The sequence below is a fragment of the Electrophorus electricus genome, chromosome 24 (assembly GCF_041902795.1).
Source record: "Electrophorus electricus isolate QZ-2024a chromosome 24, ASM4190279v1, whole genome shotgun sequence".
NCBI classification, from domain to species: Eukaryota; Metazoa; Chordata; class Actinopteri; order Gymnotiformes; family Gymnotidae; genus Electrophorus; species Electrophorus electricus.
This window is the reverse complement of record NC_137520.1, coordinates 14,732,274-14,755,924: the sequence shown is the minus strand read 5'-3', so window position 1 is coordinate 14,755,924 and position 23,651 is coordinate 14,732,274. Positions and strand designations below refer to the sequence as shown.

At 42.8% G+C, this 23,651-nt stretch overlaps 1 protein-coding gene across 9 annotated transcripts in view; it reads left to right on the top strand.

The window, feature by feature from the left end:
* The window catches only part of iqsec1a (IQ motif and Sec7 domain ArfGEF 1a), a 77,220-nt gene that overhangs the window by 695 nt on the left and 52,874 nt on the right, over nucleotides 1–23,651 (top strand). For 8 of the 9 annotated variants that reach the window (XR_014119659.1, XM_081706609.1, XM_027001712.3 and 5 more), the window contains exons 2-3: nucleotides 9,872–9,901; nucleotides 14,381–14,482. Coding sequence is in view for 8 of the 9 variants with exons in the window: in XM_081706609.1 (XP_081562735.1) it covers nucleotides 9,872–9,901; nucleotides 14,381–14,482 (132 nt within the window). In the remaining variant the exon portion in view is untranslated. Of the gene's footprint in view, nucleotides 1–9,871; nucleotides 9,902–14,380; nucleotides 14,483–21,041; nucleotides 21,253–23,651 lie in introns of those variants that run through there. The other variant, XM_035522295.2, reaches the window with a different exon arrangement.

Sequence of the window (23,651 nt, the reverse complement as noted above, 5' to 3'; positions counted from 1 at the left end):
AAAGGATGATCTAGCACTGTAACATGGAGATTTTTCCTAGACTAAGTTTGGCTTCTGCTACAAATTGTTCCACGTTGTGCAGCAGCATTTTAAGATAACTAGCTTCTGCATACGGTATTTCGAACTAGTGTACTTCCGTAGAGATTTTACGATGAACCTGAATTTATGTAAAATTTTCATTACATGAATAAACATTTATTCAATATTTAGATCGTAAATGACAGACGCGTTTGCTGTTGATTTGTGTAGAGCCTCTTCAGTTTGGTCCCAAGTCATCCCACTACATACTACACATAAAATATAAATGAATGGGACTGATATTTTAGTCGCTTCTTATTAAATTAATCACACAATATATTCTTATGGTGTTTATTTTTAGCCCTTACGTTTCAGAGTTGCTGACTACTGAAAGGGGGATAATTCCTGCATATTTGTCTGAAGCAGGGGAGGACAGGCTAGAACTCATTCTAGATCCAGCAGATGAATGTTTGGGGAATAACTAAGCAAGAACATATTGGTTCTGACACCAGAAGGACCAGCCAGCCGTTCTTTAAGTACCAAAACACGAACCGTTTGCATTTTATTTTATATTCTGCCATAACATAATGAAATTAGTAATACTGGTGGTTTCAGCCTTCAGTGTCCACTGAGAGGACATGGCTATTTTGTACTATATAGTTATTCCACACTGCTTCCACCATTCAGAATTGATCCTGATTGGTGACGGAGAAGGTCAAGGTAAAAAAGGTTTTCATAAATAGCCATGAAATTATGAATGATGGAAAAAATAGTAAGCCTTTTGTCATTTTTATTTAGAGGGAAACATTTTTCAACCTGTTGAATGGCATAGGTTAAGTGGGGTGAGTCATTTTAGATTGCATTTGTGGGTAACTTGTAGGGTGACAAGAAATTGCAAAAGTCAGACTTTGCACAATTGTGGAGTGACATCTAGGCCAAAGGAAGTTGGTTCAACTGTGGACAAACACAAATACACACAACTCTGTACTAACCCCACTTTACTTTCTAAAACAAGTAAAGTTTCTTGTTGACAGTAGCTTTCTCTTACATAGTTAGAAAATTGGTTAAAAGGAGTTGTCTGGTTATTAAGTGCCATGATTTTGCCTTTCTTTGTCCTTTTCACAGTGAATCGGAATCAGAAGAAAACACTAGGTTAGCATAACAATTAAAAAAAAAAAAGTTGAAATAATGAAACATGCATATTTTGGATTGCATTCTATATAAGTGAATCTCTTAGGAGTTTTACATTATTTATTACAAGGGGAAAAGTTCCCTTAGCAGAGTATGGAATCATAACCTGCATAGCGGGGGAGACCTTTATACATTGTGGAAGTGTGTGTCTCGAAATTATAAGATGTCTGATTTAAAGCTTTTTCTGCTGCCGTACCCTTCGGGACAGAGCGCAGCTGAATCTGCACAGGCTCAATTAGTATTCAGTATGTAGACAAATAGCTGTAAACACTATCTTAAATCTCTGACCCGCAGACTGGCACAAGCCTGCAAGCTGACAGCTTACCTCTTCCATTTCTGCACCGCCTCTCCCAGGCTTTGGAGTAGGGGCAGGAATGACTGATGCAATGCAGGTTTTGAACGTTCCTAGCAAGTTTAGTCATGATATTTATGAATTGTTGTTTTTGCTAGAATTATTGAGTTTCATTCATTCAGCAGCAGTGTTGACATGCATGGTCACCAAGTGTGCGTTGTTTGTTTTTTGTTTTTTGTTTTGTTTTTTCTTCTTCTTCTCAGATTTTGTTATGGATGTTTCGATACATTTGTGTTTCTTCATCTTTATCAGAGTATGTAGTTTTAATTTATTTTTGATGCTCCCTCACCCCTTTCATGGTGGTGCTCCCTCATTTCACCTGTTTTCAGATACTGGAGGGGGGCTTGGCCAGTAGACCAGCCCCTAATTGCCCATTGGACAGATACTGGAGGGGGGCTTGGCCAGTAGACCAGCCCCTAACTGCCCATTGGACAGATACTGGAGGGGGTGCTTTGCCAGTAGACCTGCCCCTAACTGCCCATTGGACAGATACTGGAGGGGGTGCTTTGCCAGTAGACCTGCCCTGAGCTGCACATTGCACTGGTCTCATTTTTACAAGATTTAGGCTCCAGGTTCTGGTGAACAGGCATGAAAACACTCTTGTGCTCAGAAATATGCAGAGGTAAAATCTCCCTGGCAAATATCATTCACTCACTCCACCAAAACGTATTGACTGCCCCTGATGTTTGAAATATATAACCAGGTAAAATTTTAACCACTGCAGAAATGATCTGTTTCTCTGGATTTACTATATATTTGTATTTTCAAACAAAACAATACTTATGTTTTATCATAGGAAGAGTTCAGAAATCAAGATTTGGTTGAATAACCCTAGTTTCAATCCCAACATTCATGCTCTCCATGAGTTTTTCACACTGCTCCTTAAATAAGATTTACTTCAGTTGGTCATCTAATCAGTACCACCTTAAGTAGAATGAGGTGTCCCTGTGCTGAAGTTTAACACACACTGGAACAGATTTGTTGTAGAGGTGAAATATCAGTATGATCTCTTTTTTTTTCTTCCTCTAGTGCTGTAAATGACGACACATTTGGAGTCTTAAGACACACAGCCAGGTTGTGAAATTGGTTGATGTCAGTACCTGGATGGGAGGTTCTCTTGAATAAAGTCCTGAGACGTAGTGGAACAAATGCAGATTTTCATTACTCCTTCTACTGAAGTAGTGGAACACATCATCCTTTAGTTTCTTTTAGCTTATACATTTGACAATATGAAGTGTAACACTATTTCATATGTAAGGCTCCTTCATTTAGAGACTAAGATACTGAGAATGCCTGATGTAGTTTGCACAGTTACTGCTTTCACATATCCGGTTTCTTTCTTTAGTTCCAATAACTGGCAGGGTACTGTACTTATTTAGCAACCAAACATATTCTGTCTTGGAATTCATGGGGATATAATGTCAAAAATAGTTCAGTCATTACATAGGAATGTGTTTTGGGTTCCCTGGTGAAGAGAGAAAACATTGTTGCCCACATCTGCTTCAAGGATCTGTGTCATGCTTCCATATCCTTCCTTTGATGATACTCTGACTGAATTTTCTCCATTTTCTCTGGGATGTAAGGTACCTTTTGAGACCTTCCTAATTTCTATAATAATAATAATAATAATAAATTATTATTATTTCTTCCTAATTTGATACTTTCTTTGTGACTAACCTTCACACCAAAAATTGGAAAAAATAAAATAGTGTTATGATGTTTTCACTTCCTGTCACTGAAATTCTACTGTCTACATGATGTTGATTGTTGTTGATTCCTAATTTTTCCTTCTAGGTTATTACTGAAATACAGACTATGGTTTGTGAGTATATTTTGGCTGTGCTGGCAAAACCCCAAACCCAGGAGCTGATGAGTTGTTAGAGGGGCACGTAAATCCATAAGGCTGCAGCTCTTCTAAAGGTACTTTAGGGGAGTGTAAGTAGGAGGAAATGCCCATATCGAAGATGAGCAAAAATGGCTCTGAAAAAACATCTTTGGTTTGGTTTGTGGACTTCATTCTACCCTAAACACTGAACCTTTGATGAGGTGAAGTTGCTCTGCGGCCATGCAAGACCCTGCTTACGCTGTCAGGCGTTTTGCGTCTAGATTCTGTCATGTTAGCATTTGAACCATGTACATTTACACTATGTCGTCAAATGCAGTTTCTCAGGTTGAAATCCGATGGCTATTTGGGCCAAAAAAAAAATAACCTGCTCACACCACCTGACCACAACTTCCTGTGTTCTTACTGTTGTGTGGTAAATAATGGTGGGGTCTTCAAAAATGGCAATTTTGTGTGGTGTTTAGTTTTTCTAGAGTTCCATCATCAATATGATAAAGACCAGAAAATACATGGAAGTTAGGTAAATGTTTTGTTGAACTTCATAAATCAGGCAATGGCTATAAAAATTACATGCTACCTAGAATCCCCATGATTAGGTCAAAGGTCAGGAAATTTAGGCATCATCATAGATGCCATCAAACACACAAGATTGGATTTTAAAATCCAAATCTGCTTGCCTCTGCCAGGTGATTTAAGAATGGATCAAGCTTGGATCCTCTGATATGACCCAGATCTGACACAAATCCACACAGAAACAGTTAACTGACCACAGAATCAAGCTTTTGTAGTGACCATGCTAGTCCATTGACATTAACACAGGTGAAAGCTAGTGGGCTGAGTGGATTAGGAAAAGGCCCAGTCAGGACCAAGGATTCTGAAGGAAAGATTTGAATGCAGGAATGGTCTCTCATCCCTCTGTACATGTTCTCACCTCATTCAGCAGGTACTAGAAAAGGCTCAGTTCTGTTACCGTGGCAAAAGAAAAACAATACTGGCAACAGCAGATTTACATACAGCCTGTAATCTAGGCATAAGGTGGGACTGTTGGATCATGGTATAGGTGAATACTCCATCCTGATTGGCTGCTTGCAGTCAAGCTTGATCGCTGTTCTAAATTCTATATCCATACTCTGGCCAAGAGAAGGTTTGATAAACTGTTGATGGCAGTGTATGGACGTATCCACACACTGGCTACACAGTAATGTAGTGAAACCTAGGCTCTGTGTGACCAGGTGGTGCCATGACTCAGAGCCTCTGCTTTGCATCGGGAGGTTCTGAGTATCTGCAGCCATGCAGATGTACAATTCACAGCTTCTTGTAGATTAACCATTACTTAGCACTCGTGCACACAGTCTGCTCAAGGAGAAGTGGCTTTTTACATTGTGTAATGATTCTGGCAAAATGGAAAATGGTCAAGCATCACTGAGTCTGTCTGATTTAAACTTGGAGACCCCATGCTTTTGGATAGCGTTATTGTATATCTTCAAGGACTAGAAATTCTGTTTTAAAATATGCATTTCTCACAGTAAAGAAAGAATTTGTAGTTTATCGTGCTGTATTATTGTTTCAGGTGATGACTAGGATCCTTAACCAATAACAAATTGTCTTGATTTCTAAAACAGTACATTTCATGTAGTTTTAACACATGAAATGTGCAGTTAAATTAAGAATCTAAGGTTTAAACTTCAGTCAGCTCTATCGCAATAATGGTGTTAAATGGTTGTGCTTTATGCCAAATCAAAGATCCATATGCACCTTGTCCAGTCATTCTGGATGTAATGAAAAGTCTGATGCTAACTGATGCTAAGGTCAGTGCAAGATTGTTCATGTGCATTACGTCTGGATTTGCCAGCTCATTTGGAGATTGCTCTTACTTTGCAGTGAAAGTAAGATTAAATACATATGAACAAACGCAATGTTGCATTTAACAAAATTTACTTTTAATTTCATAAATATCACCAGTTTTAAAAATACCCACCTGGATAAGCATTCAGTATATAACTTCAGACTTCGTCACTGGCTCTTAACGTAATAAAGCATCCTGCGGTATATCTGAGAGATTTCCAGAAGGTTCTCTCCATTACTGTGAGGTACTCAATGTTCAGGCTGAGACTATGATGCAGGGCTTTTCAAAGCAGTCTTTTGTTGTGTCCATTACAGAAAGAACCAAAATAAGCAATGGTTTCCTACTCTTTTCAGCATCTTTGCCTAAGAGATAGCACAACTACTAACCATATATATATATATATATATATATATATATATATATATATATATATATATATATATATATATATATATATTTAGAATAAATAGAAGCTCCTAGGAACTGGTTCTCTCCACTTCTATAATGGATAAAATATGCATTTTTACATTAAGGAGTCAAGAATACCTGTCATTATTAATTATTATAAACTTATTACCTAAGAAGGAAAAGGAAGATGTTATTTTTCTGCAGTATTGACCCCATGTGATGCTCCTGTCTTAACCTTTCTGCTGGTGTTTAGACCCGGGTCTTGCTTAATTCCTTTTTTTCTCTTTTATCTGTGCACCCTAGAAAGCATGCTGTGGTGAATCCTTCATTCAGTTCCTTCATATTGGCAGCCTGTAGCTCCTCAGAGGAATAAAACTACTTGTAGCCAAACAATTAGTGGTGATATCATTGAAAGCATGCAGGGGTTGTCACTGAGCAGCTAAGCTCATGCTAACTGTTCACTTAGCTTTCACTATTGGCTATAAGAGCATTTTTATTTGAGGTAGAAGGTAGAATATATAAATAATGACATGGAAGACATAAATACTATTAAAATCCTCAGTTGTAAAACCATAAGCCATAGCTTCCATGTCTTTGTACTCTCCAATGTAGACAAATGTGCTTGTTTGCACTGAGTCAGCAACAGTCCCTCTGCAGAGAAACCTCATAAGAGATGTATAGTGAGCTGAGTGCAGTTTCACACCATGCTGACCATGAAGGGGTCTAATAGGAGCCGGTAGAGGACAGAGAGGAGCAATCCAACCTCACTGCCTTCCGCTGTCCATTCACAGCGAGGCACTGTTAAAACAGCAGGCTCAGATTAGATTTCAGGAAGAGGTTTGAAATCGAGTGTGTGTGTGTGTGTGTGTGTGTGCGTGTGCGTGTGCGTGTGCCTAACCAGAGGCATTTTCAGTTCTGTGAATTACAGCGCAACCCTCCAGTAGCAATGTGGAAAGATCTTTCTGAGGGGTACTGACATAACCATGGCACATGATAAAGGCTCGTCCATGAAGTATTCCCAGCTGCACTGGAACATGGCTAAATGCCGGTTGGAGAAGTTAAAGATGAGCTTCCTTGCACCAGAAAGCCATTGACATGATGCCTCTTCCTGCTGCCGTGGAAGCAGCTGCATGCTAAGCAGACTCCTTTTAAATGTAAAGCACTACAAGATAAATTTATTTCATTAGTTGTGCTTGGGGAGCTGTGTATACGGTACCGATTTCTCCAGTGTGTCTTCTTTATAAATATGTGCTTAAACACACACACACACACACACACACACACACACACAGTGGTAAGGACTCCTGTGGTCTGAGCTTGGTTCCGTACACTTACTTGCATGGTAACAAGCCGACGGCAGTTTTCAGCTTCGTGGGCACATGCTCTGGCACAGCTATTAAGGGAAATCATTCCGAGGATGACATGGAAACCCTTTTTCTGCCAAGAATAAATGACACCTGGCTTTGTTGGATTTATTTAAATACACTACAGCCAATGATTGTTGATATTAAAAGCCTTTATGCTGCAGAAGTGATGTTCATATGGAGTCTTTGGTCCAGAGGTGCTGTATGTTTTTATTCCACTCCTTTAACTGCTCAGCATTTCTGGCTGTTGGGGGACTCATGTCTCATTAGCAAAACCAGTACGTGTGTTTATCAGCTGTGCATTAGAAGCTTATTGAGAAAATCAAGTCTTTTTGAAAAGAGTGAATATTTTTTAAGAGTACATTCCACTCTGCAAGGATATGCCATCGGTTATAGTTCTTGTATACAGCGCTTGAGATATGCATGAACAAACAGGTGCTGTCCATGGTTCTGAAAGTGTCTGTAGGTTGGAACAGTGTAGTGGCCTGAGGAAAATGAGATCTGCATGTGCTTGGGTCATGAACAGGCAGGCTTGAATTGCATTTTGGACTGTAATGCCTCTTTTATTTTTATTTCTTTTATTGAACAAGAGATCTGAGGATCATGGTGAGGCTGGATCTTTCAACTAGAGGATGACTGCAATGACATGGTTCTATTTATCTGCTCATCATAGATCAGCTCATTGGGAAGGATGAATTGTGCAAATTTCTTGGGGCAGGAGACAGAACTGCTGAACTATGCAGAACTGCATGGGCAAGCAGGCCAAACCGAAGGGCATCTGGCCAGTTCAGTGCTGTCACCTCAGTGCTGTGACACAGACAAACTGACATCAAGCTGAGGTCTCTCTGGCATGGTCTCAATCCTTTCACCTCTCAAGCACTCACATGGCTTACTTAGTTGCTTTTGGGAAACCTTTGTAGGCATTGTTGTTTGTATTGCAATTTACCATGCCGATGTAATTAAATATATAAGTGTTTAAAGTAAATATTTATTAAAAAATATATAAGAAGATAAAGAAAAATGGCCTCATAAATCCTTTTAAACAGGATGCAACAGCTGCTTGAGGAGTGCCAGAGCAGGCTAATGTTTGACCTGATCTAAATGTAATTCTTGACCTGATCTAAATGTGATTCTTGACCTGATCTAAAATGACCTGATCTGTGACTTACTGATTAGCTGGTATATGTGAAGCATGCAGATAGTGCTGGCCCTCTAGCACTGGAGTTCCCTGTCTGAAGGAGAGATACTATTACATTGTTGAGATGATCAGCTCATATGTCCATGCAGTTTGGCAGGGTGAACCCCCATCCCTGTTTTAAGCAAGGATGCCTTTTTATTTACTTTCATAGCAGGGATGACTGCTTTAATCTCAGTTTAAAATGCAAGGTATTAGTTGAGTGTGTAAAATCAGACTTGTGTAATCACTGTGTGTGATCATGGCGTGCCTTTTCCCACACGGGGTAAGCTTGAGCTGTTTGTTTTCCAAAGAAACAACAAATGCTTCATACAGACACAATGTCTCTCTCCCTCTCAAACACACACATACACACACGCATCCTTGCTGACCTCTGGACTCAACCCTATCGATCTTCCTCTTCAAGAAGTGCTGATGGTGCTTCTTTTTATGCAGCTCTCATTCAGCGTGAACCATCTCACTTTACAGGTCCATCTGAACGTGTCAGCCTGATGCATTTGAGTCTAAGGCCAAAATTTGCCATGTTCCTTTTCAGATGTCAAATTTACAGAGTTCATTCCTAGACTCATGTTCATACTATAGAAGTAATGTTCTTAATGTAGAATAAATGTTCATATTAATCAGTCTTTCTAAAACGCACAGCAAATATTTTGTTTGGAATTGCCATCATCTACTACATTTGCAGTCCCATCGATGACCTTGCATAGTTATCCAGAGCACATTCATGTTCAACTAGAGTAAACTATTCCGACCGCTTTGTAGTAAGCCATTATAATAAACTGTTTTGCCTTCTTGTGCCACACTGTGGTGGACACATGACTGACTCACTCAGGACTGGACTGGTGTGTGTTAGCCGTAGTGTTCAACATGGCGAGGTTGGGAGCACTGGTGTGCAGAAGGGAGGTGGTGAACTCTACAGGCTCTCAGACTCTGTGAGGCGGTGATGAGGTGAAAATCAGTCCAGCCATTGTATGTGCTCCACTGTGCTCTTCAGCCACTCGGAGTCCACTTACGAAGCCGACATTAATGGAAGGAGGAAACTGGGAGATTTATGCGAGTGTGTGTGATAGAACAAGGGAGCTGAAGCAGGTTTATGTGAGTTTGGTGAATGTGTGTTCTAATACTGCAGAACAGGGATTTGGAGCGTTAGGATCAGAGGTCATTCGCCCAAATCTGCTCAGGAATGAGAGTGGTAGACGTTGACTGACAAACAGGTGACAGACCTGTAATTGTGCACATTTGAAATGCTCTTATAAGATGTGGGTACTTAAAAGCTGTCAGTAATGTAGGTGCAATGCCAGTGATTAATGAATTAATTTTGTGCAATTATTTGTGCATTTGGTACACTGATTGAACTGTGGAAATGAATTCCATGTTCATATCCACAATACATATAGATCTATTTTCCCTGCCTTTGCCATCAAAGCTGGAATGTGCTGTAAAAGCTACAGCTGCAACTTCACAAATGAAGAAGCTGGAAGTTGGCACTCACTGCTAGGCGTCCGTTAGACGTCCTCAGGACCCTGCCTTAACACGGCTGCGATCCAAAACTCCCAAGAGTCTCAGCTACAGGACCAAATGCTGCATGTTTGCACTACTATCTCAGTTCACTCATTTACATGTTCTGATTTGCTTTTTGCTTTGTGTGTTTTAGATCCGATTATGACGGCTCGAGGATTGTCAGGTATGTGACATTTTGTGTTTCTCTTTTTCACGGACTGTCCATGCTTCTCCCTGAAAACCATTTTTTTTGTGTGTATTTTCTCCCTACTAAATTGAGGGCATTTTTTTTACACACACACACACACACACACACACACAGACACACATATATACACACACTCTCTCTTTCTCTCTCTCTCTCTCACATGCTCACACTCTGTATTTGACTTGCCTGACAGTCGTTACTCTGGATAGAAACTATACAAAGCCATTTGCACCCTTTCCGGTGCAATGTGCATTCATGACCTTGGACACACCACAACACAGTAGTACCACATTATATTTGCTGAAATTGATCTTATTTTCTAAAAAAAACAAAAAAAAACAACAACAAAAAAAAACCCCAATGATATAAATAATATAGCAAGTCATTGAACCACACGGAAGACACTATAAATAATCTTCCTCCCTGAGCATCGCTTTGCTTTGATGCTGCATGCAGCATGTGGAGGGAATGGGCCATCATGACTGCACAATTCTTTCATCCGTGTACAGGGGCTGATGGGAAAGGGATGATCACGCACTTTTAATTGCTTTGCACATGGCCGTATCAGGAAAAAGTGGTTTCACTCCATAATGATTCTGTCTGAATCTGAGACTCGTGGAGAATGTGGAATTTCAATCAGTTCTAAGCACATTTTAAAAATTAATTAAAAAATAGCAATTTGTCATTGCTTTTTACTTCATTTCAGCAAAGGTGACTGACCACAATATCCACAATGCTATTGACAACATACACGTTTGAATTTTGTTGTCACTATTCAGTTCAATATAGTGTTCAGTATACATTAACTGAGGTAATCTCAGCTTGTGGCAACACTGGTGGACTTACATGTGCGCTCAGTTCAGGATGAAGACTGTCTACAGACACTAGTCATTTAGACTCTCTCATTGGGGTCCACTCCAAAAGTGATGTGGATCATAAAATATATACCCATTATATGGGAATTACTGTTACTATGCTCAGTTTATAGGTGTGGGTGTATGTGTGAGTGTATTAAGTAAAAGTAATTTGCTTATCACTTTTCTGATCATTATGAAACTGTCTACTCCTCAAAAGAGAACTCTTAATGATGCACTCCATGTAAACAAAATACATTCATAACATCATTTTCATAACATTATTTATGAATGCATATATGTATGAGAAGAAAAACTGTCATCTTCACAGAGTACAAGATTAAGACCGGCTGGTTAATCTGTGTATCTATTTATCCAGGTTTATCCAAGTGTCATAAGATGTTTAGCTGGAGAAGGTTCTGTAGAAAGCTGTGCCAAACGAGAGTGTGTTTGCTGTGCTTTGAAACTTCCCTTGTTGACTGAATACTCATTGCATACATTACAAATTCCAAAACATCAATAATAATCTGGCTGGCTATTTTCAATAGCTAGCTAGTAAACCACCAACATTACTGTTCAGCAATAAGATAACTCAGTGTCACTCCTGAATCACCTCAGGTGATGGAGCTGTCACCACCTCTGGAAAACCAAACTGCCGTTTATTTTACTCTTGGCTCCAGCTCTGTCTATCTCCCTACATAGACATGTGACATGGCCCAAAAACTCCCACCAAATCCAACCCAACAGCTCTGAATTTTGAATAAATATTTCATGATTTGCAGGGTAACTAGTATTCTAGTGCATTGGTATGTTTGATTTTAACCTACTGTACTAGGATATATTCTATGAGTAAACGACAAAGCACTTTTGTAAGTCGCTGTGGATAAGAGCGTCTGCTAAATGCTGTAAATGTAATGTAAATGTAAACTCGCAGCAGCAGACAAACTGCCGCTTAGAATCTAAAATCCTCTGGTTGTTCTACAATAAACAAATTACAGTGGGACCAAAAGCAGAGCTTTGATCTCATGTATCTTTGAGAACACCTCTGAAGGTGGCACACCAGGTAGGACACATCCGCCAAAACCTGATGACTGTGCTGCAGAGCTCTTGGTGGACACGAGCAGATTTGCTGCCATTATGAACCTCTTCAGTGTGGAAACACCAGCCATGTAAGACCAAGCGGGACAAAAGGAGCTCTGTAGCGTCTGAAGTCCCAGATAGAGATCCTGTTTTGGGGGCTTGATTTGCATCTATAGTGGAAGCGAGTGACTTTCCAGAGTGAGGCGTGCACCCTGAGGACGGTACCCATGCCCCACTGAAGAACGCACTAATGACATCAGGACGTGCTCAGTGCTGGAGACTCCGTGAATCCTGCATTTGAAATTGGTGCCAAATTTACATTATTTTGAGAACCTGGAATAATCTGGGATCTCTCTTGGTCTTTCAGCTGCATGACTTTACTCTGGGAGCGTTTACTGTTCTTGCTCTGAAACTGCTAAAAATGTAGTTGTATAAACAAATATATCACCATTCCTAAACAAACACTGATGTTATCAAACCTTAGCTAAGATGCTTCTCAGTTGGGTTTGTTAAGGAGAGTTCATCAGAATCAACATTTTGTAATGTGATGTCTGAACTACCTTGGAGACACCTGCCCAAAAGCTGCTGTTATTTGTCTGGACAACGTTTGACATCTTGGCATCACGGTTGCCTGTCTTCTCCTCTGCACAATTCCACCTGCCAATGTCTGATTCTGTTAGGACTCAGCTGTCTCTGCCTGCATTAGTCAGATGTCCGGAAATACGGTTGAAGTGCATGGAAGCTCTTTATTGACTGCTGCCTCCTCTGACGCCAAGGCTGTGTCTCATTACACAGGATGATCTCCCCTTGTACTCCCTCTCAAACAAGTCCTCTCTTTCATCTCCTTCATCTTGCTGAGTTCATAAAAACATGTCTCTGCTTTTATTTTTATTTTTTTTAAAAACTAAACTGATTGGGACCCCAGACCCCACACTGGTTCCTGGGGGAGGGCTCCTCATCATCATCATCATCCTCCTCCTCCTCCTCCATTGCGTTTGGGGATGTCACACTAAGATTGGTGGATAACAAGCAAGGCCATGGTCATGTTGTTGAAATCATGGTAATTAAAGCTTAATGAAGAAAGTCATCTTTGAGAGCATTCTTGAGTTTGAATTACCATAATTTCAACAACAGGACAGTGGCCTTGTGTAGAAGCATGTAATCCATCAGATTCATCACAACATGCATCTCTTTAGTGCCTGTAAGGCAGTTTGGAGAACCTGATGGGCATACTGCTTTCTTAGCTGTATGTCCTGTGATGTGACAGCCACAAGGTTTTATAGGTCTTGTTTCATTATGGGACACCAGTAATGCCTGGTGCCATTTTCAGGGCAAGCTACTACTAAACAGGGTGGTTGGAACTTGGCCTATATTAAATTCATGCAGAACCCATGCAGGGACAGGAAATGGGCTGTAGTCCCAGAGAACACCCCTGGTGAACTCCCTCAGCTCATCGGAGGGGCTACAAACAGACCGTAAGATGATGTAAGGTTTTCCCAGCACTGTGCTCCTAATCCAGCCACTGTCATGGACAAAACATGGACGACTGTCAGCTTCACACTGACCCATGTCACTCACACACCCTCCCTAATGTCATAAAGTCTTTCTTGTATGCCAGTGGATAACCGCTACTTCAGGGTTAATGAAAAATGTATCACCAACAACACATTAAACAGATACGGGTGCTTTCTTGACCCAAATATTAATCCTATAGTCACTGACACAGTTCATTTGTTCAGTTTCATTGTGATCATAGTCAGTTTGTTCAGTTTCATTACTGCTAACTATAAGATCAATAAAACAAATAGAATTGTAACCAGTTAGGGCATATATTACAGCATATCTAGTTTAAAAGGAGCTCATAATGAACAGAGCTCTGTTCGCCTGCCAGAACCCAGGGATGATGTGGTGGCTGATTCTGCTGTGCGGTATCCATGCCTTTGACCCGTGCTTCTCTCTCAGTAGGGAATCGGGTGTGCGCCCGGCCTGTGCCCCGACCGTACCACCTCACATCCCTTTTCACTTTATTTTCTCCTCATTACCTCGCCTCCTTCTTTGCTGCTTTGACCGACCCCTCGTACATCTCGCCACCATGCACACCATCATCCCAGCATGCACTGAGCTACACACGTGATGGTCTATGGTGGGGTGAATAGATGCACATGCACTAAGTGCTGTGCGCTGCTGGCGCACTGTTTTGAAGAGACAGATGGTGTAAAAGTCTGTGCTACATGAACCTGTGGTACATGGTTTTCACATGAGATTCCTGCCATGATTACAGGGTGTAGAACACCAAAGTCTTTGAACCAGCTCTGTCTCTTCTGGCCTTTTGCTCAGACCAAACTGCCCTGAAAGTGTTATCTTGCTTTATTAAATCAGTTCTTCAGTTTGATGTGTGTCATGTGTTGTATTTTTAGTCGCTGTTGCCTGTTGTACAGACTATGGTTTTGCCTTTAGAAAGGCCATCCAGCTGTAGATGTGTATTAGACGCTATTCCTTTACTTCTGTTTTCTCTCTGTAGGAGACATGCATCTCTTCCTGTGGAAGCTTCAGAAAACCCTGCCAGTTTTGTGTCCCCCATTTGCAGACGGACAGTCCCCTGTCATCCATGGAAGTCCTTTGGGTACTGTACACCTGCTGGTCTTTTCTCTTTGCTTATGCACTGATTCTGATGCATTTCATTTGACACTGCTGAAACACTCGTGCGTGCAGCCATCCACAATGGCGTGGCCGTTTTTCCTCAGGTGTACAAGTTTGTGAGTGTGAGTTCATATAAAATTTTGTTGCTGTGCCAGCTACACAAAGCACTGGCGACTGTTTCATATCTCATAACAAAGCGTTTGATGAGAAAGGACTGAGCTCCAAACTTCACATCCTCCACTGCTCAGTCCTGCATCAGCTTCTACTCAGCAGCGGTGTTAGTTTGGAGGAGAAAAGCCAACCAGGGTGGTACACACAGGTCAGAGCGAGCCTTGGTTAAAGAAAATCTTGTGTGACAGGAGTCAGTGATGTGCAGTCATTTTAGGCTAAAACTGATTAGGTATCAAAAAGCTATCAAAAAATGGAAAAAAACTATTCCACACAAAGGCAGTAAACACCTCAATTTTGCACGTTTGCATACTATTTGAATCACAGATTCTGCCTATGTGATATTCATTGTGTATACATCGGATTGCAAACAATATCTATGATTTGCATGGTCATTTATCATTATTTGTCATTTAAGTGGTCACCATGGTAAATAAATATGTTTTAATAAAAAATAACAAAAATCGAACCATTCCCTATTCATCGGCAAGCTGACGGACAAATCAAGAAAAGGGAAAATGATAGTCCAGGAAACAACCCCGTGTTACCGCAGGAAGTGCTGCAACCAATGTTTAAGGTGTGGTGAGCAGCTGAGGGTGTGGACGCGGGCTGATGGCAAGGGTGGAGCTCAGCCTGCAGCTGACGGAGGCCCCATGCTGATTACTCTTCGTCCCCCACTAGGTGGAAACGTTCCACATGTGGTCATCGCCGGGCCTGAACGTTTCACATTTGGTCGTCGCCGGGCTTGCCCCATCTCCTTAGATAAACCCTGCCTGTGACCCATTCTCCCTTTAGCTCAGGTAAAAACCTGTACGTTTTGTCTCATCAGCACATGTTTGTGAGTGGTTAAACAAGTACAGCAGAAACTCTGTGTCATACTGCCTGTGTCTGTCACAACAACACAACGAGACTGTAGGGAAAAACCTGCCTACATCTGCAAATGATACTCTCTGAAACGACTCCGTGAAGTCACCACCGTACTGGGCCTGTCTCACCTAATCAATAGAACAATGCCACAAATATCAATCATATAGATTTTCTTGACACAAATAATATTGGTTCGTTAATTGCTTCCATAATAATGCAGATTATAGCCTGCTTCTGATGTTCTCATGTGTTGGCAAGAAATATCACCTGAGCCTAACTGATGATAACAGACATTGCTGAAATATCCGGTTTTCTCATGCACTTGCAGTCTCTTTTTACCCAATCTGGAGACATTTCAGCAGCAGTGGTAATATCTGACCATGAAAAATGACTGTTCTCTGGTGGATCTTAAAAGCCTTCAGCTTGTTCCATATCTCCTAAACTCTCATAAACCACCAAAACTAACAACAATGTCTGATGAGAATGACTGAAAAATCAACACCTCATTGTCATTAAAGAAAATAAAATGTTTATTACTAACAATGAAGCATTTTGTTGTATGGTAAAATAAAACTTGTGACAGGTGTTCATGTTCATCCGCGTGGCTGTGTGCACTCCACCCCTGAGCTCCACCCTGCCCACACCCATGCCTGCCTACCAAACCTTACCCGCTGGTTGCAGTATTTCCTGCGGTAATATGGGGTTGTTGTCATTTCCCCTTGGCTGTAAGATCCTGTTTTTTATTTAAACATGTTTACCATGATGTCTGCTTGTCGATCCAGCCTGATGAGGATGCTGTGTCCACTGATCACTCGAACAGGTTCCTCCAAGCCGACACTGTGATGTTGCCTTTGCTCCTGTAGATAATTGAATCGCTGTAGTGTCTGGAGTGGTGGAAGGTGCAGAAGCAAGCAGTGTTTGAGAGAGACCAGCCTGCCGTGATTCTGAAATCTGCTTCTGGCTGGTCACGGACTGCTTTATATTCGTGAGGAAAAGGAGACGCAGCTTTCAACTGCCACTTGATATCGGTCTAAAGTAAACAATCAAATCCAGCTAATAAGCTTTATCTTTATATGACTAATTTAGCCACATCATGGACATCCATTCACTACTGGGGCTGGCGGTGCAGCAGCCTGAGAGTGTCTCCTCACACTGTGTGTAGCTGGAGTGCTGTAGTGACACTGCTCACCCCAGAACTCAGACTGACATGATGCCAGTTTGCACAGACACGTTCAGTCTCACTCTGTCCCGAGAGAGACTGGACCTCAGAAACAGGAAGGGCAGTTTAGCTGTGGCCGTGTAATAAGCAGTTTCAGATAAGGTTGGCAATACTCAAACTCTTGCTCTGCTGTTTTTAAGTGGCTCAGCACCAACAAAGCAACTTCACTGCAGTCTTGATAATCTCTCATAAAGTGTAATGAATTTAAAATCAGCTGTATTGGCTGACACTCAGCACAGTCTATGCAAAATATACAAAGAAATGTTTTATGTGCAGTATGTGTGGTTTGGAAACGACAGATTCCTAAGACATTTTACAGAAGAGATTGTATTTGTTCATTTTTCTGTAAAATCAAAAAGAGATGTCTGCGTGCACGCATGTGCTCACATGTAGTTCAGTGCTTGAACGGTCTATCACTAAGCTTGTTGTGCAGGGTTGATGCACCAGCTTCCACAGCCCTGGTTAAGACCTTGGACGTGTGTTTGTGTGTGTGGGTGTGTGTATGGGGGGTCTATTCAACCGCTGTACACTGTGCTGAAGGAAAATCTCAACTGAAGATCATATTTTGTGAATTACATTACCTGAAGCATTAACAAGTCATTCCAGTCCATGGCTGCATGAATCACTGAAGGTCAGGGTCAGAGCTGATTCTGGCCCAAGGGGTCGTGTGGAGTTTCCTTCAGTAGCTAGTAGGTCTGAGCATCTATCACATGGCAGTCAATCCTTTTGGTTCTGTAGTCCACCACCGTGAGCAGGTCGGAGTTCCTCATGCCTCTCCCCTCTGTCCTCTCTTACACACTCGGTGTCAATAATGATACCGCCCCTCCCAGCACCTGAGGGGGGGGGGCCTGCTCCACACCCGCCTGCTCTCTTTATTCCTGCCTCCAAAAGTGGACGTCCCCCGTGAGCAGGGAGGCAGCAGCAGGGGCCGCCAGTGGTCCAACAGTGAGGAGTTTTATGGGGAATTTTATAGGAGAGTTGTGACGCGCACGCTTACGGATACCATTGGCCACGGAGCTGCAGTTGCAGTAAAGTCCTGCAGATTTTTAAATCCCACTTTTATACAAATTACCCTCCCCCAAACCACTAGAATTTATTTTTAATTTTCAGGGTGAAATCAGTTGGGGCTTAAGACCGACTGTGAAATGTGTGCAGTGTGTGTTTTTCCCCCTGACCACTGGATCTGTGTGCACAGGACTCACTGTCTCTCACATTCTGAGCCCAATCCAGTTTTCTATTTCACTTCCACTATTCATTGTAATTTCACCTTCAGCTATGAGACTCTGCCCACATCCTGCCAGTATGGACACGTCATAGTTGGGGGGGCGGGGGAGGTAAGCGTGACCACGCCACGCGTCTCACCCGCTATACCCTTTTTCCTGGTCTGCCCCTACATCACACAGGGGCAGAAGTGGGGTGCATTTGCAAGTCCGGCGCTCCTGGTCCTGCTTTAGCTGCGTCAGACAGTCATCAGCGGTGAGGTGTGGGGTGGACCTCCTGGACACTGGACTGCTTCTCACGGGAGAGATGCTGGCGAGTGCACATTGGTCCTGTAGTGGTTTAAAAAACAACTCCATCTACAAATATCCCTGTGTCAGATATTTGAAAGCAAAGGGCAAGAAGCTCTTGGAGGAAGTGCAGTTATGAAGAACAGGCTGCTAGTAAGAGTTTGATGCCACTGAGTGCAATACAAGCACGTGAGGGGTTGCCTGACACCCAGGAGACATGCATTAGGCAACAGAGGGACAGAGACACACAACACAGGCAAGGGAGAGAGGGTGTGGCACAACTGTGCAAATCTTTTTATCGTTCTGTACTGTGTAGTAAATAATATTTATTTTGTACTTCCTTAGACCCTCAAAATTAAGATCTATTAATATCTCTGAGCCTTCACAATGCCTGTTTTATATTTAATATGTCCTTTTCTACTTTTTAAAATGATTATTCTCCCTTAGTTTAAAGTCTTGCTTGCAATTGAATATTAGTAATATTAGTAAGCATTAGTTTGTGGATGTGAGGAGTCAGTTTAGTGTGTTGTGTGTCATGCGTGGCTGCATTACCAATCCTGGTAAGTGTAACGTACTCGGGGAAGTGAAACGTTTCTGGTTCTAAAGGACCACGCTGGAGACAGGTGGTTAAAGCAGGAGTTTATCCAGCAGCACTGTAGCACAGACTCAATCCTCCTCCTTGTTGTGGCTGTTGTGCTGTAGTAGGTGTCGAGGCTGAATGATGGATCACAAAAACACTCTGTTCAGCTACATAGTGAAGTGGAACCCTGTCTGCAGTCCGGCCAGTGAGACAGACAGAGAGTGAGACAGCGAGTGGGAGGATTGAGAAAGAGAGAGAGCGAGAGAGCGAGAGATTGAGACAGCGAGAGAGAGTTAGAGAAGTGCAGAAAATGACCGAGACCTTATTGTCTCACTGCTGTTCAGGTCACAAGATGCTGGCTTCTGTTGTATTACAGCGTGAAGATTTTCTTTACATGGGTCTTTTACTCCTGCTCACAGTGAACCCAAATAAATGGTCTTTGCCTCAGTTTGTGGTTTAAGGTGCATTGTGGCCTCTTTCATAAACTTGTATGAAATCTTTGTTCAAACCTTATTTTTCTTTTTTTGGCTGTGGTAAATGTTTGACTTGCTTGAGTAAATGAAACTTTTAACCATATTCTTCACCAAATGTTAGACACAGAGAGAATTGATGATGGTACATTAGACACTGAGAGAGTTGATGATGGTGAGAGTATCTCTTCTGTGGATTATTTGCTGCCATCTGGTGTGCTCAGGAAGCCAGTGCCAGCACAGAGAGCTCAGTGGTTCAAGTGCTTCGGAATCAGAAGGTTGCCAGTTGAAGCACCATCACCATCAATTTGCCACTGTTGGCCTGTGAGCAAGACCCTGACATAACTGTAAGACACTTTGGATAAACGCATCAGCTATATGGTGTAAATGTAAATACTGGTTTTAGATGACTGTGTATGAGTGTGTATAAGTGCGTCCTTTTAAAAAGGTTGCTGTAGAGGGCTGTGCTACAGTTCCCCTGCACAGCACGTGACGGCACTGTGGAGCCACAGTGCATACATGCTAACATGCTAGTTTGAGAAGAACACAAGAATACCAAGACGATGCCATAAACTGTCATCACTTTTCCACCAGGATAAAACGGGATTTGCTGTTGGGAGTAAATGGTGTGCGGTGTCGTTCGTGGGCTGAGCAGCACTGAGGGAACGCCGCCGTTTCCCTCTCCGGCCGTGCCAGGTGTGACACGAGTGCTGGTTTGTACACACGCGCTCAGGAGGGCTGTGGGTTTACAGGGAGGCATGTTCCGAATACTTGTAATAAACTATAATAAACATCCCCAGAAGACTTTAATCATGTCATGACAGAATGGCCTGATCAGACATTGTCTAAATCATAAATCATATAGTTTTTATTTACTGTTGTTGTCTGTTTGTGTGTGTGCGTGCGTGTGTGTTTCCGCTGCGTGTCACTGGGCACGGCCCCTGCTGCAGCCCTGTCCCAGGGGATCGTTCCTGCCACCAAAATATGTTTTTTACCCTCGGTCCTTGGCAGGCTACATGACTTACTGAACAGAACTATGTTCAACAGGAAGGACCATTTATAGGCTGAATTTATTGATACAGTGGTAGCGAAACTCTTGTTTCAGTATAAGAATTTGATGCATATAAGTGGTCATATATTGTGAAAGTCAATGTTTCATTGTTATAGTTTTTTATTTATTGCACATTTTGATACATTTCCTCTTATCTGCAAGACAAATATATTTCATATTGGCCATAAAATAATGACCTTGCTATTTTTCTTTTCTCGTAACAAGCTCTGGTGTGTTTTTCTTAGCACCAGGAGGGGGCGCTCTCCACCAGTACTGCCTCATGCGCAATGCCTCTTAATTGGTGTCTTTGGTTTCAGCCCATTTCTGCAAATGGAAGGTTGAGTCCTCTGCCTTGAGCCTCTCCTCCAGTTTCCATGGAGACCAAGGAGCCAATCCCCTGCTTTGGCTGCAGACTGTACCAAGGCGTGCATATGAGGGGTGGCAGTTTGAGCAGGCTGCAGATGTCTCACACATGGAGGAGATCACAGCTCATGACCTGTTCCACTCCAACAGACCTGCCTGTCATTCGCAGCGCTGCCGTACTGCAGCTCACGCTGTGTTTAGCCCAGCTGTGCCCAAACAAGCTCCTACGTGTGTCAGTAGTGCATGTGTCCCACCTCCATCACCTGCTGCAGCCACACCTACAGTTGGACCATGCCCACATGAGTGTGTGCTGTGCGTCTTACATCACAGCACGTCGTCCTATTGTGACATGCCTGAATGAAGCAGAGGAGCTCGTAAGCCAGGGCGCACACGACACTCTCCACCCCTGTTGTTCCTCTACGGCTCTCACACACACACACACACACACACACACACACACGCACGCGCGCAGCTCCAAACAGCCTACCTGCACAGAGACCAGCCATGGCATTCAGACTCTCCAAAATGTGAGTAAAGGTGTGTGTGTGTGTGTGTGTGTGTGTGTGTGTGTGTGTGTGTAGTGGGGGCTGGGGTTGTACTGTGCTAGAAGCTACTGCCGCCGTCGTGGTTGGGAACGCAAGCTGATGTTTCCTTTTGCTGGGTTGTGTGGCTAATTAAACTACAGAGTTGCTTCTTTCTCTCAGATGTTACCATTTGTCTTGTTAGGGCTTGGGTTGGTGTGTATGTGTGTGTATGTGTTTGCACGTATGCGCGTGCTCATATGAGCCTCCAGTCATGTGTCCATAAACAAGAATATTCTGCAGGGATATTGTCATGTGAACGTTTTCTGCTTCCAGTGCCAGTGCAGGAGAGCTGGACAGTTTAGAGCCAGACTGCCTGGGGCTCAGTGTGTTACAGGATAGAGGTGAGCGCATGAGACCAGATGTGACGAGGTGATCACAGCTCAACAGAGAGCAAGTGAATCATGCTTCTGCAGTTGCTGTCCATTATGCAATACATGGGGAGTTTTTGCCATGGTGCGCATGTGACTGTGTGCGTATAGCAAGGTCTGGCACCTTCTGAGAGCTCTGTGCAATTGTTCTTGCTCACTTCACTCTACTGTTCTTTGAGTTCTGCGTCTTCAGCTGATGGTGCCTGTGCAGGTCATTCTTGCTAACGTCAAGCTTGTCTTGTGTTCCTCTGAGAAGGTCTGACAACAGCTGTGGGCTGTTATGCAAGCAGGACGGTACTACAATTTCTCTTCCACCCGTTTCAGAACCCACGGCCCAGTTTTGTGCCTTCGTTGGCATCTGTGCAGGCTCCGTTGACACTCGGCTGCAAGGTGCAACCCCGTGTAACCTCTGCCCCCCCCCCCGTCTGTATTTCGATCACACCAAACTGTTCTTCTCACCTTCAGAACATGAACGTTCAGGAATTCTGCTTGGGCTCAAATAGTACAGAATTGCTACTTCTGTTCCACACATGCGTCTCACGCTTCACTTCAGAGCCCTGCTGTCTTTATTCGCTCACAAATCCTGGACGTGTGGTGTCCAGGCGTCTTCTCTTTGGTGTGGGCGTATATCTGCTTCTGTGTTCCCACCTTTTAAAAATGCCTTCCTCTCTTGCCTTTCCATTTATACACGAATTATACACCCATTGTGCAGAAAGAAGCTGGCCATCTGTTTGGCACTGAGCAGAAGCATTGCATCATAGTCCAAAAACAGCAGCAAAGAGAACCTGAGTGTGAGGTCAAAGGTCAGAAGGCCTCAGGCTAGAGGATTGTGTAATGCTTCCATGGTGAGCGTCAGACTCAGGTTAGAGGGCTTGTGTCCCCACACTGAGCGCTGTTGACCCCTCCATGTAGCTTCTCCTGTCTTTCATATTCACTCCACAATATGGAACAAGCTATGCAGATTTTTGATGATCTCAAAGCCTGTAAAGCATTTTAGAATGATAAACATGTGGAGCACTGATGCGTGTGGTACTGTAACTTGCTGTTAGAATTTGAATATGGGCTCTAGGCTTTAGAAACTGTGATGTACAGTACCGGGGGGGGCACACGGCTTGAGCAGTCATACAAAACACTGGTGGCAGATTGACAGGCTCTGTGCCTACAGGGAGAAGGTGATGGAGAAACCTCCCTCACACGACACATTTCTCCCAACCTGTGACGGTAAAGCTCGCTTCCTCCTCATATATTACGCACTGGCAGTTCAGGCTTCATGTTTTTCTGAAGTTGAATTTGTCAGGCAACAGCTTAATGCCATTATACAACAGCTATCGGCTGCCATGGTGCTGTTGTGCAACAGAAACATCACTATGCAGGATATGCATACATTTCTTTCCTTAAATATGACTCTCTCCCTTTGGCAAATATTTAATTTCCCCTTTGTTATTGTCAGTGCATTTCAAATTTCATCCATACTTTTTTCCTCTTCTTACAACAGTGACTCTCTAAAATGCCGTGTTAACATTTGCTGACCTCAGCATGACGCTGCTGATGTTGCATCTGCGCTTGTGCATGGCAGCCCTCATGCTCCAGCGTTCATGGCCACAGCTTCCTCACTCTCTGTTTCTCCTTGTGCCGTAGGTCCGTAGACACTTTGCACCAGTATTGCTGCCCTGCTCCGTTGTACAGTAAGCAGCTAGCAGTGCCTGCCCATGTCAGAGCGTGCAGGTAAGGGGGCCATCTAGTCCGACCACTCTCCTTCCTGCTGTAGGCTCGCGAAACTGAGCACAGGTCCTAACGTCTGCTGAACAAGTAGCACCATGGGGTTTCCCGCCTTTTTTAAGGGCTAGCTAATGCTGATGTGGGTAACATTGTCGGTGTAGTCCAGAAGTGGCAGTTTGCACGATTGCATACTAACGAGACGGCCTACTAACCAGCAGTAGTCAGCATGGTGTACTAACGAGAATTCATTTCTTA